At 44.0% G+C, this 17,294-nt stretch overlaps 1 protein-coding gene across 1 annotated transcript in view; it reads left to right on the plus strand.

Annotated features, from left to right (window-relative positions):
• Window positions 1-977: 977 nt before the first annotated feature.
• Window positions 978-17,294, plus strand: part of HADH (hydroxyacyl-CoA dehydrogenase) — a 45,797-nt gene continuing 29,480 nt past the window's right edge. The window contains exon 1 of the mRNA XM_025465851.3: window positions 978-1,248. Coding sequence (XP_025321636.1) covers window positions 1,117-1,248 — 132 coding nt within the window. The 5' untranslated portion in view covers window positions 978-1,116. The remainder of the gene's footprint in view (window positions 1,249-17,294) is intronic.

Below are 17,294 nucleotides of genomic sequence, written 5' to 3' on the forward strand. Positions count from 1 at the left end.
CATTGGCTTTTGTATTTGCTACATTCTAGCACTCAACGGGACTTGAGTTGTTCAGATATAACACCGTCTCCTTAACCAAGTAGTGATCCTAGTATTGCTCCAAGCCTGACAGCGCTGAGCAACAGCGCTTCTCCCCTATTTTTACAGAATCAGATATAAAAATGAGATCAAAGCAAAAGAATGGTGAACACAGGATTCGCTATGTGGGTTACTTCCGCTAGGAGAGGCCAACTTTTGTTCGGATGGTGTGTTTGGGGGTTCTTATTATAATATTCTATATTACTAAAGTAGAGTAACCAGAAATTATTCACACGAATGGGAAGATTGAGCTAATTGGTATCCAAATCTTCCATTATTTGGAAATACATTCTTTCCCCATGCTTTCCATATTTACATGTAACTTCACAACGTCTGCTTTTTGACCTTCCACGGTCCACTTCCACCGCACCGATGGGTGTCTGACGTTGCAATGGGAGGTCAACTCCCTTTTCCTCCCGCGGGCCTGCTCTCTGCATTGGAACTCGCGGGCCGTTAGACGTTTGTTTTGGGTGTGAGCAGTCCGTTTCTCCGTTTTAGCAGAAACAATCAATACTCAGCACATTAAAATAATCCCTACAGCCAAATAGCACGTATTCATTCAGCGCCGCAATATGCACGAGCATCAAAGGCGAGGATTTAACCAGGCGGCCGCACGTACTGGGTCTCAGCAGCGGCTGCAGACTCTCCCGAGGAGAGGCCCGCAGGGCGCGAGGGCCCAGGCCCCGCCCCCGCCCCGCCCCCGCCCCCGCCCCGCCCCCGCGCTCAGCCCACCTCCCGGGCCCCGCCCCCCGCCGCCGCGACCACGCCCCCTTCCCCGCCCGTAGGTGTAGCCGCGCCAGACCACGTGGGCCCGGAAGCCGCGCTCGGACGTTCGAACGCGGTCCCCGGCGGGCGCGGGCCAATGGGCGGGGCGCACCTCGAGTCTCCACCCCCGCCGTCCGTGACGTCACCGAGCGCGCGGGCGCGCGGGGCGGAGGGGCGGGCCGGGCCTCCGCCCCCAGAGGTCAGCTCCTTGCTAGTCCCTGCGCCGCGGAGAGCTCCGCTGGGTCTCGTCGTCGCCGCCTTTGTGTGCGCAGCATGGCTTTCGTTACCCGCCAGTTCGTGCGCTCCGTGTCCTCCTCGTCCACTGCCTCGGCCTCGGCGAAGAAGATCATCGTCAAGCACGTGACGGTTATCGGCGGCGGGCTGATGGGCGCCGGCATCGCCCAGGTGAGCCGCCGGGCGGCCGGCGTACCCGGCTCGAGGTCGCTGCGCGCGGCTGGGGCGGGCGCTGGCCAGCAGACGGGCGGCGCGGGCGCCGGGGCAAAGGCCACCCGCCCCTCGCGGCGCGGTTGAAAAGCCGCGAGTCTGGGCCTGAGTCTCGTCCGCCCCCCCCAAGAACCCGTGTTCTTGGCTTGAGCCCCAGCCCCCTGGTCTCTGGCTCCGCACTTCGGAGCGGGCGGTGCAGGCGCAGAGGATACTGAGGAGTAACGTGCGCGCTCGCCGCTCGGCTGAGACCGAGTTTGCTTCCAGAGGCCTGGACTGCGATCAGTTAGTTTTGTTTCTGCTAGTTTGGTATGAGTCTTTGTCCGAGCTGTTCGCTGCTCTCCTAAACGAGCTCTCTTTCCCGCCCCCGTCTTGTGTTTCCTTTTGCTTGTGGGTTGGCAAGAAGAAAAATAGTCCTCGTTTTGGTAGCACTTTGTAAAGTTACCGAGTTGGAGCTTGCGAGGCCCTGGAACGGCTCCCGCTGCGAGCGCCTTGGCTGGGCAACTTTGACCTATTCCCCTCTGTGCAGAAAACAGCGCGGTTTAAGGTCTGGGAGTGTGGGAGTAAGGTGGCTGAGAGCCCAGGAGGAGGCTCTGAGCTCGTTGTTCATCTTCAGGACTCTGCCCTTGTGCCACCTGAGCTGGGCTACGGAGTCGGTTGTGCAACTGATTATCTGGATACTGTGATACTTGTATTTTTATTTATTTATTTATTTTCAGCGGTTACCTTCCCGGTCGTATTGGACGACTGTGATTTTCTTTTTTATTTTATTTTTTTATTTATTTATGATAGTCACACAGAGAGAGAGAGAGAGAGAGAGAGGCAGAGACACAGGCAGAGGGAGGAGCAGGCTCCATGCACCGGGAGCCCGACGTGGGATTCGATCCCGGGTCTCCAGGATCGCGCCCTGGGCCAAAGGCAGGCGCCAAACCGCTGCGCCACCCAGGGATCCCCTGACTGTGATTTTCTTAGCTGATTTTATTCTTAGCGTTTCAGCCCTTTGCAACTTACGTTGTTGAGACGGGAGGCGGTTATAAACAAGTGTTTCTTAAGAGAGTACTCTAGGGCAGTGGCTACAATCAAGAACGTTTAATTTTTTTCAGTGTCTGTTTGCAGCCAAATCCACACTTCTGTGCTTGCTTTTTATTTATTTATTTATTTATTTTTAAAGATTTTATTTATTTATTCATGAGAGACAGAGAGAGAGAAGCAGAGGCACAGGCAGAGGGAGAAACAGGCTCCATGCTGGGAGCCCGACGTGGGACGCGATCCCGGGACTCTAGGATCACGCCCTGGGCCGAAGGCAGGTGCTAAACCACTGAGCCACCCAGGGATACCCCTATGCTTGCTTTTTAAAGAAATCTTTTGGGGCGCCTGGGTGGTTCAGGGGGTTAAGTCTGACTCTTGAGTTCAGTGCAGGTCATGATCTTGGGGTTGTGGGGTCCAGCCCCGCCTTGCACTGAGTGAAGAGCCTGCTTAGGATTCTCTCCCTCTCTCCCTCTCTCTCTCTCTCTCAAAAACAAACAAAAACTTTTATTACTGTCTTAATTCTCCCTGCCTGCATGTTTTTTGCAGCATATTAATTGCATTTTCTCTTAAAATTAGTATTTAAACAATTTTTTTAAAGATTTTATATATTTATTCACAAGAGACACACAGAGAGAGAGAGAGGCAGAGACACAGGCAGAGGGAGAAGCGGGCTCCATGCAGGGAGCCTGACGCGGGACTCAATCCCGCATCTCCAGGATCACGCCCTGGGCTAAAGGCGGCGCTAAGCCACTGAGCCACCAGGGCTGCCCCAAATTAGTATTTTTTAAATATTTTTTTTAATTTTTTACTTATTTATGATAGTCACACAGAGAGAGGCAGAGACATAGGCAGAGGGAGAAGCAGGCTCCATGCACCGGGAGCCCAACGTGGGATTCGATCCTGGGTCTCCAGGATGGCGCCCTGGGTCAAAGGCAGGCGCCAAACCGCTGCGCCACCCAGGGATCCCCAAATTAGTATTTTTAAAAAATATTTTTATTCATCTGACTTCTGACAGTCTCTCATTTCTATCTTCTGAGATCATGTTTTTGGCCATACATTGATTGCCCTTTTTGTTGTGTGGATGCCCTGGCTGCTAGATTATGGTTTCCTGTAACCTGTGTTACATCTGAAGAGGAGTAAGTCCCTTTAACCTGAAAGTTCCACATATTAGACTACATGATACTCAGAGCTTAGCTTGGGCACACTTACATACTTCCTGCTCCACCAGACTCTCCCAAGGCTATGAGAGCAAGATTTATTCTAGGCAAATGTAAAATAATGCACTGGTTTAAAAACACTTAAACAACATCTTGGTGACAAGTTATTAGGGCTTTAAGCCTCCAGTAACAATATAGGAAATGAACAGTACCTTGAAGTCATCAATGGAAGAGGATTAGGAGTGGTGTGAAAAGCATTGCCTCAACTTTTGTACAAAGTCGGATTGCTTCCAGTGTCTGGAAGGCTGCAACCATTATTGGGATACCATGAAAAAGGGTGTTATGTTGCATGAAAAAGCACAGAGGTAGCACCTAAAATGATGGGTATGGTAATGGTGCGTTCACTTGAGAAAGGAGTGGGGAGAAATGACTGACATTGGTGGGAACACATACTTGGGGGTCCAATCCTTGAGTAGTTGGAGCAGGGAGTGCCTTTTCAAAGTTGAGGGGGAAGAGTGTTATTTACCCCTCTGGTTGGAAACATAATGGAATTGTCATTCTGAAAGTTGATAAAGACCAGAACTCTAGGGTAGCTGGCTGGCTCATTCAGAGGAGCCTGTGACTCTTGATCTTGGGTTTGTGAGTTCGAGCCCCATATTGGTTGTGAGGCCCAGGGGAAAAAAATAAAAGACCAGAAATCTAAGTAGTGAACTTTCATAAGGAACACAGTTCCATTCTCACATGGTTTTAAAGAGCCTCACCAACTTCAGGTGACAACTTTAATCCTGGGGAGGGAAACCGTGCTTTCCTGTAGAACATCTCTGTGTGCCACTGTCAGCCAGTTGGTTGGGTTCACTGATGTTTTGGGATGGTTTAGCTGATCTGTTTTTGCATTTCACCCTGAAGCATGCAATTCTAGCAGTATCACTTCATTCTTTGTGCCCCTTAATCTACGGTTTTTGGCATAGGGTAAAGTTATTTTGCTTATTGAGTGCCACTGATGAATAAGTTGATGTGTTTTGAACATAGATTGGCTCCAGTTCATTATGGGGAATTGGATGATTTTTATGTTGGCTCTGCTTCATATGCTGGCTCTGTTAACATGGGAAAGTTACTTAACTGGCTCTGTTAACATATGAAATTTACTTAACCTATGGCTTCAGTTTACTTATTTCTAAAGTTGGACTAAGTACTAGTGTGGTAGGAGTATGGAGAGGATTGAATGAATTAGTATATGTCAGGCACTTAGCACAGTGTCTGACACCGAATAAGAGCTCACAAAATGTTCTCTGCCCTTACAATTATTATCTTCATTGCAGTAATCCTTGTCCATTTGTCCTCCTCCCCTGGTCTCCACACCTAACTCTGATTGTTGCTGCAGAGGTGGGACTGTAATATTTAGATGGAGAATACTGGTCATGATTTTGTTGCAACATGTTTTTTTTTTTATTTTTATTTTTTTAATATATTTTTTTCAATTTTTATTTATTTATGATAGTCACAGAGAGAGAGAGAGAGAGAGACAGAGAGGCAGAGACACAGGCCAAGGGAGAAGCAGGCTCCATGCACCGGGAGCCCGATGTGGGATTCGATCCCGGGTCCCCAGGATCGCGCCCTGGGCCAAAGGCAGGCGCCAAACTGCTGCGCCACCCAGGGATCCCTGTTGCAACATGTTTAATCTTGAACACAAATGCCAGTTGATACTGTGCTTTGTTTGCTCATGGATCTCTGAAAAGAAGGAAGGCACCTTTTATCCTCGCCCTCCCCACCCCCAACCCGTCATAAATCCTCAGTGAAGCCTTAAAAACACAAGCACAAACTAGCATCTAAGCTATGCATTTATCTTCACTCTTCTGAACTCTTTCTGAGGTAGTTTTAATTTTATTCAGGGTGTAGCTCTATTTACAATTTTAATTTTTTGTAAAATTAATCATTTTGCCATATGTTCCAATTCATGCTGAGTGGGATAAAAAAAATTTTTTTTTGAATATGTTTTTTGGGAGCCTGACACATTTCTCAAGCAATTTAGCAGTTTCAGATAAGTGAGGTTTGTGCTTCATTACATTTGATCAGAGCACAGGCCATTTGTACATTTGTATTCTCTAAGAGCATCTACTTTGCCTGTCATTTTTTTGTTTGTTTAAAATTAAAAAAAAAAAATCCCTTAGACTGCAGGTTAATATTTAGTAAGGTTAACTTGTGTGTTTATCCATTACAGACTTTTGACATGGTTCTGATTACCAACTTAGCTTTGACCAGATACTTAGGCCAGCAAAGAAGCTTATAGCATTAAATGACCCTTGAGGAAGGGCAGGTTGTTTTTTGTTCTGTAAAGGAGGGGAGAAAAGGAAGAAAAGTACTAGCTGTGCATTTCTTCAATTTATTGAAAGATTCCTTTCTGAACTTTGTTTTGTTCGTTGCCTATTTTTTCATCTGAGGAGCCCAGAGAGCCCATAGCTTTCATTAAGTTACTGGGAGTGTGGGGTTGGGGGAAGCCTATGGGCTCCCTGAAAATGGACATTTCAGAAGCTGAATTCCTCAGGGCTCCTGGTACAACCTTCGTTTTAGTGCACTATATTTCTTTGAGGAAATGAGAAAGTTTGCAAGGGGTTCGGGGCCTGATTCTTCTCACCCAAAGCCTTTTTTGTTCCCCTTAAAAAGCAAAAAGGACACATTTCTTCTGGGGAAGGCTCTTTAGACAATTAAAACAAAGTTGGGGTATGGTGGGGGAGAGCATTCTAAGCTACAGATGAATGTTTCCTCAACATCTGTGTTACTTTGTGATGCTTAATAAGGACTCAAGTGGACCTGAGAGTTTTTTTTCCTCCCCAGCCACTCTTCTCTGCCCCCAGTCCTGAGTTTTCTGATATTGAATGAAAGAGTGGTCACCAAAAAAAAAAAAAAAAAAAAAAGAGTGGTCACAATTGCCCAATGTTAATGTTGTTTAACTCTATTCTTCTTCTTCTTCTTTTTTTTTTTTTTTGCTACAGTGAATACATCTCTGTTAAACTGTTCTTGAAAACAGTGCAGTGGCCTGGGAAAAGTTTCAGGATCACAGGAGACTGGAACAGTTACCTGGCTGTAAGCTCTCCTTTTGAGTGTTCTTTCTGGAGGGGATGTTTTTTTGTTTTTGTTTTTAAAGATTTTATTTATTTATTTATGAGAGACGCAGAGAGAGAGAGAGAGAGAGAGGCAGAGACACAGAGACACAGGCAGAGGGAGAAGCAGGCTCCATACAGGGAGCTCGATGCGGGACTCGATCCTGGGTCTCCAGGATCACACCCTGGGCTGAAGGTGGTGAGGCACCCGGGCTGCCCGGCGATGTTTTTATTCAGGTTAACTCCCTCCTTAAGGGTATAGGATGCATTCGTCATGAAGCTCTTCCCTCGGTCCCTGTGCTGTTGCTCACTTCTTTGCCGGGCTCTTGTCTGAGCTTCATCCATGTACTGGGACAGCAAAACCAGCCCTTGTCAGCATATTAGTCATTGGGGCTGGAGCTAATGTAGAAGAGGTGGGGCTAATAGACAAAAAAGAATGCTAAAGAATATGTTTGGACATTGTAGAGCAGAAATGGCACCTCAGTCAGGTTTTGGGTGTTCTCTACCATGTCCTAGATCCAGCCTTGCTATTACCTGCCCCTTGTTTGAGTTTTTTTTTTTTTTTTAATTTTTATTTATTTATGATAGTCACACACAGAGAGAGAGGGAGGCAGAGACACAGGCAGAGGGAGAAGCAGGCTCCATGCACCGGGAGCCCGACGTGGGATTCGATCCCGGGTCTCCAGGATCGCGCCCTGGGCCAAAGGCAGGCGCCAAACTGCTGCGCCACCCAGGGATCCCTTGCTTGAGTTTCTAATTTCCTTCCCCCACACTTCTGTTTCTCCCCGTATCTGCCTCAGGCACACTCCTCACTGCCTAGCTGTCCTAGGACCACAGGGGGCTTACACTGCTCTTCACCCTGCATCTGCCTAGGGTATATTAACAACGCAATTTCTGGTGAGTGGTGGTGTAACACTTGAAAGTGAGCAGAGTATATGAGGTGCCTCCCAGAGCTTAGCACCCAGCCCTACCTACCTGTCCTTGCTATAGGAACCTTAGGTGAGTCATTTAACCCATCTCTGCCTCTTTTATCTGCAGACAAGGATACTTGCCTCATGGTGCTGTGAGAGCTAAATGCCCAAAGAGCCGAAGAAACCTAACCAGCATGTTCAGTGGGAACTGTTCAGTAAATGTTGCTTTCACATAGACTTGTGAGATCAATCCGGCGATGATTTCTCTAATTCTAGATTCTCTTCACTGTCTTTGAAGAGGTTTGATCCCTGAAGCCGAGGTAACCACAGTTCTGCCCTCACCCCTGGCCTCCACTATGTTGTGGAGAGAAGTGTGGTCTCCCTGGGCAAAGGGGTTTTTACAGGCATCTGCAATCAACAGATAAAAGGTTGACCTTTCCTTAGCTCTAGACTCAAAGTTAGAATCATTCCCTGGTGATCTCTCTTTGGCTGCTCTGATGCCATTTTCTGCCGAGAATAGACTCAAACTCACTTGCCAAGACTTAATTATTTATCATGTTCCCTTCCTTTGTCCCCTCCAGCTTTCCCTGGGACTTTTCCTCCCTCTGTCATTACCACACTTGTTCTTCAGCCACGTATACTCTGAAGATGGGGTCATGGTCAGAATCTCCTCTGTGCCATAAAAGGCTCTGAGGCTTTCCTCTGTGAGGAGTGTTCTTTTCCCTGTGCTCCCCTTTGTAATTCCTGGACCCGGCATTGATACTTAAATTGTTGTGGGAGCCTCTTACTTGGACCTTTTTCAGCAAACCTCCCCCCCAACCCGTCCCCCGCCCCGCCATTGTAGCAAACATTGCCATACTAATCTTCCTAGAGAGCAGTTTGGATTTGGAACTGTCTCTTCTACTCAGAAAGTATTCCTCATGGCAACATCTCAGAGAAATACTTAAATATAACCAAGAGTTTGTTGATGCTAGTGACACGTCCAGTTATACCTTCTTGGGGTTGCTGAGAGATGGGAGGAGAGAGTCCTGGGAGAGGAGTTATTTTTCTCTACATTACCAACTCCAGATGCTTATTGAATTTTCAAAAAAAAAAATTTTCTTTTGACAGACTTCTCATCTGAACATGGAAGTGCATTTCTTTAGCTTTTTAGAAATACTTTTTGAAATATAAAAATCTAAGTAAAAAAAAATTAAGCTAGCTAATGAATTAAACTGTTTTAAGAACAAACCAGCTGGTTATGGTGGCAGTGGTAGTTGAAAGCCTCAACGGAATGCCTTTTTTGATTGTCGAAGTTAGTGAAGACAACAACTGCTGAAGGCAGAGTTGAAGGAATTGCACAATCAGAGATAATCATAAACCCAGAGTTGCCAGCTCTGAGAAACACATCTGATTTATGACTTTTTCCCTCCCTGGATCAAATCATGAGCTCAAGGGCAGACCTTGATGCAAAGAACAGCAACCTCTGGGGTACAGTCAGCGTCATGAGCACTAACTCAGTGCACTTATTCTGGGAATTGGAAGGAAGTCAGAATAGTTTTCTGAGAGAATGTACAGCTGATAACACACAGTCCTCCTGTAGTGTAGGGGCACATGGGACAGCTCACTGTACTAGTTGATGTAGTTCTCACAAATTTACCATTCAGGTTATGTTTCAGAGAAGCTGCTTCAAATCTGGTGATGTGTTTGCAAAAATATATAAATCCAGCATGCTTCTGCTTGGCATGTTTACTTGGCCCTGTGGCCGGAGTACTCAGAGGCTTTTGAAAGTGTGCTATTCACCTGGCCTATTTTTACAGCTCTGAAGCACCCTTGTCTAAAAATATTTCTCCCTGGCTAAGCCTGCCTTCCACCAAGGCTAGGGAAGTCATGGAGCTATGAGGACATAGCCCTCAAATAAATTTTTTCCATTACAGATTGTCCTCAAGGGCTTACAGTGAATGGGTACTGTAATATAACACAAGAGCTTTAAATGGGTTGTTTAAATTGTAGTCACTCAAGGTAAAGTGCCAGAAAGAACTCTCCTTAATATAAAAATAACATGTCTATCGGAGGGGAGAAAAAAGACCTTTTTGTGTTCTGTTTCTCCACTACTATCTCCTTCTCAGAAAGTTGGGACCAACTTGGGTGGTATTGTTGCATTATGCAAGAAGGAATGTGGTGTCTTTGCATCCATGACACATGAAATGCTTTTCTGAGTAAGAGCCTTCGGTAATATAATGATTTTCACACTGAGGGAGGCCCTCAGGCATACGGATGAAAAGAACCCTGGACTTTCAGGAGATCTGATCTCATCTTGGCGTTCCAAGATGCTCAGTCAGTACTTCCTGAGGACCCAGCAGCTAGGTCGGGTCTTGGTGCTCAGTGAACAGAGACGAATGACATTTTTTTGTCAGGAGCCTGCTGTAGGAAAGTAGGGAAGCCAGCGTTGTTGTCTTAACAGTGGTGAGGGTGTACAGGGGTATTGTAGGAGCACCAGAGGGATACCCAGCCCAGGGCCAAAGAAGATCTTGTGGCGTAAGATCTGGAAAAGTAATCTCACTTAGTATCTGTGATATCCAGTACTTGGTATGTGTGATGATACTCAGACTTAGTGAGGAGAGGTTGAGGAGAAGGTGTGGACAGTGCAGAGGCCAGGAGATGAGACAGTAGTAGATGTGGAGGCTATAGGCCTTGCTGTGGTGTTGGGGTGTTAGGCATTAGTGAACAGTGTGTCTGGAGAGGAGGTGAATCTCCATCCTGGAGGGCTTTGCATGCCATACGTAGGAACTTAAGTTTTATTCTTTGGTCACTGGGTTCCATTGAAGAGTTTGATGGAGTAAGTATTATAGACAGAAGTACCTTTCATGCAATTACATTGTGGGTAGATCACTACTGCCTGTATGTGATCTTAAGTGAATAGTTTTTCAACTTTAGTTCTATTTCTTTCCTCAGTAAAATGAAAGTGTTGTGTTGGGTTAGAACAAAGGTATTTTTTTTAATTGTAAATATATACATAACGTGAACTATAATTTTTGCCATTTTTAAATTGCAGGTATTCCCCGCTTTCCAAGAACTTGCTTTACACCACTTTGCTTTTACAAAAGATCTACATTAGTCCCTGTTTTTGGTAATTGAAAAAAACGCATGGTGGATTTTACTTTTATGAAAACAGGTGAAAAGCCAAAAAAGCACTCAGCATTTGTTTGGCAGTGAGCCATTACAGAGGCAACACACACTGTAAACAGCTTCTTCCCTGGGAACTACACTTAGCTTCAAGGCATCACAGCTTTGAACTGTGTCTCTGAGCATCTGTGCTTTATCTAAATTTATTTTGTGTATCCATTGGCAAGATGTGTCCTAAGGTATCAGAAAAGCATAAGAGGGGTTATTTTTTGGGTCTGAGGAGGCTCAAAATTTTTCCATATAAATTAATGGTAATTGCTTCTTTGTTTTACATCATTTTGGCTTACACAAGTTTTCATAAGAGTGCTCTACTTCGAGATAGTATCGCCAGGGAAACCTGTATGCAATTCAATGGGATTTAGATCTCTACAAAAGATGGTTTTGTTGCAAAACCATCACCATCATCTATCTCCAGAGCTCTGCATCTTACAAAACTGAAGTTCTGTACCCACTGAATGATAACTTCTCTTCACCCTTCCCCAGCCCTTAGAACCAGACATCTATTTTCTATCTCTGAATTTGACTGTTCTAGGTACATAAATGGAACCATACAGTATTCTTTTGTGACTAGCTTATGTCACTTAGTATTATATCTTCAAGGTTCATTCATATTGTACCATGTGTCAGAGTTTCCTTCTTTTCTAGGGAATAATAGTTCAGTGGAATATTTTTAAATAGAATAATGTATATACTGTATTTTGTCTATCCATTTATCTGTCTTGGGATACTTGGGTTACTTCCACTTTTTGGTTATTGTGAGTAATGCTGCCGTGAATATAGGTATACTGAGGAATAACAAGGGCTATTGGAAGTCCTTGCTTTCAGTTCTTTTGGGTATATACCTAGAAGTAGAATTGCTGGATAATATGTAATTATCTTTAAATTTTTGAGGAATTGCTATGATGTATTCCACAGCAGCTGCAACATTTTACATTCTCAGCAGTGTGCAAGGGTGCCAGTTTCTCCATATCTTTGCCAATATTTATTTTCTGTTTTGTTTTGTTTTTCTAATAGCCATCCTAATGGATGTGAATAGATTAGAGGTTTTTACACTAAAGACTGATGGACTTTAAGGGTTCTATGAATCTCCTTGGTGGTTCGCAAACTTCCTTTCCCTAACCTCTGTTTTATATATTGCTCTTCTGTATGTATTCCCATAAAGGAGGATTTTATGGTTAAAGAAGTTTGAAAGTCACTACACTGAACGATCTTTAGAGTATCTTTCTGCTCTAAAAATCAATGGTCTTGGTTTCTGTGGCTAATAAACGTGAATAAATGCTTTTGCTGATCCCTGACCTTGCAATAGTTGAGAAGCTAAGGTGCCGTGGTTTGCCCAGTGGGATAAAGGAGAAACCTGTGTTGGAGGGAGTGAGCTTGTGTGTCTGTGGCCATCCTTGACCTGGCTTACACATGTGCCCCTCACAAATGGTCACAAATACTACAGGGTTTGTATGCCTCTAGCCTTGCCTATAGCTTCTTTGATAAAAAGGTACAAGATGTAGTCATATCCTGGAAGAAATTAAGCATAAGTTCATTTTTGAAATCACAGGGTACTCATACTGCACGGCAGTTGTCCTTCAGTTCCCCTTTTGCCTGATATCTTAACCACCGGTGCCAGTAAACAGTTAATGTGCTTGCCAAAATGACAGAGACTGTTGGAGCAGTTTTTCCCCTTGGTAATTGACTAAAGGACTCTGGTATTAGCTCTTTTTGTTGTTATTGTTATTGTACTTTTCAAAGTAGTGTGATTTTTCATAATTCTGAAATAACTTGAAAGTTACATAAAATGTATTCCAGTTTCTAGTTATAATCATGACTGTTTTTCTTTTTCAGGTTTTTTTGAATTCCAGTTAGCATACAGTGTAATATTAGTTTCAGGTGTAGAATTTAGTGATTTGTCACTTACATACAACACCTGATGCCCGTCACAAGTGCCCTCCTTAATAATGATCATGCATCTAACCCATCCCCTGCCACCTCCCCCCAATAACCCTGTTTGTTCTCTATAATTAAGACACTCTTTCCTGGTTTACCTTTCTTCCCCCTCCACCATGTTCAGCTGTTTTGATTTTTAAATTCCACATATGAGTAAAATTATACAATATTTGTCTTTCTCTGACTCATTTTGTTTAGCATTATACTCACTAGCTCCATCTGTCTTTGCAAATGGCAAGATTTCATTCTGTTTTTATGGTTAAGTAATATTCCATTAAACACCCCCCCCCACACACACACCCACCCCACTTCTGTCCATTCATCAGTTGATGGAGATTTTGACAATGCTGTTATAAACATTGGTGTGCATTATCTCCCTTTGAATCTGTATTTTTATGTCCTTTGGGTAAATACCTAGTAGTGCAATTGCTGGATCATAGAGTAGTTCTATTTTTTACTTTTGAGGAAACTTCATACTGTTTTCCAAACTGGCTGCACCAGTTTGCATTCCCACCAACAGGGTACAGGAGTTCCCCTTTCTCCAAATCCTTGCCAACATCTGTTGTTTCTTGTGTTAACTTTAGCCACTCTGTATAGTCATGACTTCTTGAGAACTTTGCCTTAAGATAATTTACAAGCTAAGGCTTTTTAGAAAGAAATCTGTCACTCATGTGTTCTTTTCACAAATACTAATAAGTGTCTTGCATGTGCTGGGTATTGGGGAGGGTAAAAGGCAATATGTGGTTGGTGCTCTTGAGGAGCTCATTGTCCAGAGAAGGAAATACAAGCATGAACAACTAATTAATAAAGACAGATAGATTGCCTTATTGTCATATCTGGAATGTGACCTGATACAGATGAAAATTTTGGTTTAAATACCTTAAGGTAAGGGGTGCCTGGGTGGCTCAGTTGTCTCCCTCTCCCTCCACCGCTCCCCCTACTCATGCTCGCTTGTGCACGTGCATGCTCCCTCTAAAATAAGTAAGTAAATCTTAAAAAAATACCTTAAGGTAAGACTTTTAAATATATAAGATATGATCTGATCTATCTGATGCATCTTCTATGGTAAGGAAAAAGGGACATTTAAAAAGTATATGTATAAGGGCATCTGGGTGGCTCAGTCAGTTAAGCATATGACTCTTGATTTTGGTTCAGGTCATGATCTCAGGGTTGTGAGATCAAGCCCCAAGTCTCGCTCCATTCTGGGAGTGGAGCCTGCTTAAGAGTCTCTCCCTCTGCACCTTCCCACCCCTACCCCCAGCTTGCACGCTGTCTCTTAAAAAAAAGAAAAAAAGGCATATGTATATATTGTACTACGTATGTGTATATGAAATTTATATTTACTGGAAATATTTTTATTTTTTAAAATATTTATTTATTTATTCATTCATTCATTCATTCATTCATTCATTCATGATAGACAGAGAGAGAGAGGCAGAGACACAGGAGGAGGGAGAAGCAGGCTCCATGCCGGGAGCCCGACGTGGGACCTGATCCCGGGACTCCAGGATCCTGCCCTGGGCCAAAGGCAGATGCCAAACTGCTGAGCCACCCAGGGATCCCTGGAAATATTTTTAAAAGATTTTTTTTTTATTCAGAGAGAGAGAGAGAGAGAGTGGGTGGAGGGACAGAGAGAATCTCAAGCAGCTCCATGCTAAGCATGGAGCCTGATACGGGTCATAATCTCAAGACCCTGATACCTGAACCGAAATCAGGAGTCAGACACTTAACTGTCTGAGCCACCCAGATGCCCTTACTGGAAATTCTGGTTGGACTACAGATGGAGTGTGCCAGAACCACCCTGTGTTGGTATTGGGGTAACAGCAAATTCAGACTCTGAAGTGGATGATGCAACAGCTCTTTTGAGAAGGTCTCTAGGTATTATGTTGAGATCATCATTAAAAGTTGGTGTTGCTCAACTTTTCCTTATCTAATTTATCTTTTATTTTTCACATTTGGAATTTCTTCCACGTACTGGTTGGTTAGTGACTATTATTCTGAACTATGTGAGATTTTTACAACATAAAATAGCCTATGACCAATTTGTTTTTGATTTATCTGTTGTGTTCATATCCTGATGATTGCATTGCCTTTACAAAACAGAGCAGCAGTTGATAACTGATGGCTTACAGCAGCTCTGTGTTTTTTCATTCAATGTTTGGAGTCCTACATGAAAGATATTTTGTATCTATAAATTAGTAGAAGTGCCAAGAAGGTTAAAGGTTGGGAAAGTTTTCACCAATGGAGAAATAGTCTCTGTGTTGAATTATAAAAGATGATTGGCGTCCCCCAAGTAGTAGTTAGGGAGAGGGGGCATCATGGTGGAGGGAAACACCTGCGCTGGGGTATGAACCAGTGAAATGGTACGGAGGAGGAAGAAGTGTGGTGTGGCTGGAGAAGAGTACAGGTTCAGGTTACTATACTCCAAAGCATTTAGTACTTAGCAGTTATTTAGGGGACAGCCACCATGTGCAAGGTTTGTGATAAATACCGGAAGACATAAAGAAAAAATCAGTTTCTGCCTTAAGGAACTTCAATCCAGGCGTAGAGATTGCTAGACAAAGATCCAAATGACAGTTTACTTTGGTATAAAGTAGTAGAGTAAGACCAGTAAAAATCTAGCTCTGAGGTTTCAAAACAAAAAAGAGCACATTCATTTGGAAAAAGGCTCCATGAAGATGGTAGCATTTGAAGTGGGTCTTGAATAATGGGTAGGATTTTCTTGGACAGTAATTAAGGGTTGAGATTAAGAAAAAAAGTGTTGTAGAGCAAATTGTGACCGACAGAAGAATGGTACCATTAATGAAGGTCAAAGAGAACTGGTTTTAGGGTCAAGATGGTAACTGGGGACAGAATGTTAGTTGTAGGCACAGGTGGAATTATGAGAATGTTTGAGATTCCAGAAGAAAAAGAGAGACAGAAAAAGAATATTGAAAGCAGAACCTTGAAAGATACCTTTGTTTAGAGGCTGAGAAGATTGAGAAGTCAATATGGCCAATAGGAGCAGAGATAAGAAATAGAGAAAGAAATTGAAGAGAGAGTTTAAAAAATAAGCCGTAGTTGGCCGAGTATAGGGCTCTGGAAAAAGTAAAGGATGAAGTCAAAGAACAGATATTGGCTTTAGCAATTAGAAGACCACAGATAAGTTAGCTGTAATTTCGTACAGCAGTGGTGATGGAGGAAACCATACTCCTAGGGTTTAGGAACTGCATGGCTGGAGAGAAGGTGGAAGCACCAAGTGTGGTGACCAGAGTGGCAGCTAACAAGCATCATTGCACTTTCTGTGTGCCCAGCATTGGTCTAAGCACTTGGAATGCATTTGCTTCTTTAATCGTCACGGCAGTCCAGTGAGATGGATACGGTGTTATCCCTCATGACACATCAGGAAACCATAAATAGGCTGAAGAACTTGCCTGAAGTCATGCAGTGAGTGGCTAAGCCAGGATTTAAACCTAGGAAGTCCAGTTCTAAACCTTGTGTTCTGTATGCTGCTCTGACGCCCAGTAGTTGAAGGATTTTGGTGGTGAAGTGAAGGCCAGCATTAGGCAGTTAAGGCAGTTTGCAGGTGCTCCCTCCCCACTTTTTTTTTTTTAAGTTTTATTTATTTATTTTAGAGAGAGTGCAAGAGTGCATGCGTGCACACCCGGGGTGGGGGGGCAGGGAGAATCTCTAGCAGACAGACACCCTGCTGAGCCAGGAGCCCGATGTGGCCTCAGTCCCACAGCCCTGAGATCATGATCTGAGCCAAAACCAAGAGTTGGATGCTTCACTGACTAAGCCTTACTTTCTTTTTAAATGAAGAAAGATCCCAGTCTTTTTGTAAAAATGGAAGGACATAGAAAGGAAAACCTGAAAATGAAAACCAGAAAGGACACAAGTCTTGGGATGAGAAGGTATAAAAACACAAGCAAAATAAAATGATTTACCTTAGGAGGCTGTACCTGGATCCAGTTTAGGCCTCAGACTGTCAAACAAGGTGGAAGGGAGGTCCTAGAGTAAAAATGATACGCTCCTGTGACATGCCAGGTACCATTTTGGGTGTTTAACATGCATTAACTCATTTAATCCTCTCAACAACCTTGTTGCCCTGTTTTTCCCTAGATCAGGAGATGGCCCATAGAGGTCATGGAATGTTTCCCATCTCACAGCTGGGAATTGAGTTCCAGGTGGACTAGCTCTTGCCCAGCTCAGAATGGTCTTGACTGTTCCCCTTAGACCCAGCCATGCCTTTTGTGTCAAGAATAGCCAGCATGTGAGCTCCAGATGCAGACAGCCCTACCTTCAAATCCTAGTCATCTCCAGACCATCAGCTTGCTTATTGTTAAAATGCCCAAGGCTGTTATGAAGATGCAATTGGGTAATTTATAAGTGAAAGCTCTCTGAGAGCAGGGAATTTGTTTTGTTCACTACCTCATCCCAGAGTCTGGAAGAGGCACAAACAACATAGGTATTGAGTTAGTGGTAGGCAGTAGTTTAAGGAATGAATGGAAATGTGGCCAGCATGGTGCTTGAAATGGTAGTTCCCTCCATTCATAGGGGAGCGCAGGTGTTGGGGAGGGGATCAAGAATGCTCATTTCTAAGAAGCCAAGTGTTTTTGTCTGTGACTTGGTCATTTGTTGAAAGCATTTTTTAATAATCCTACATTTTTCACCCGACCATTCTCAAAGGCTTTCCCACTGTGCAGATTGTTTGTGTACCCCAGTACAATTATTTC

This window comes from Canis lupus, chromosome 32 (genome assembly GCF_003254725.2).
Source record: "Canis lupus dingo isolate Sandy chromosome 32, ASM325472v2, whole genome shotgun sequence".
In the NCBI taxonomy this organism is placed as follows: Eukaryota; Metazoa; Chordata; class Mammalia; order Carnivora; family Canidae; genus Canis; species Canis lupus.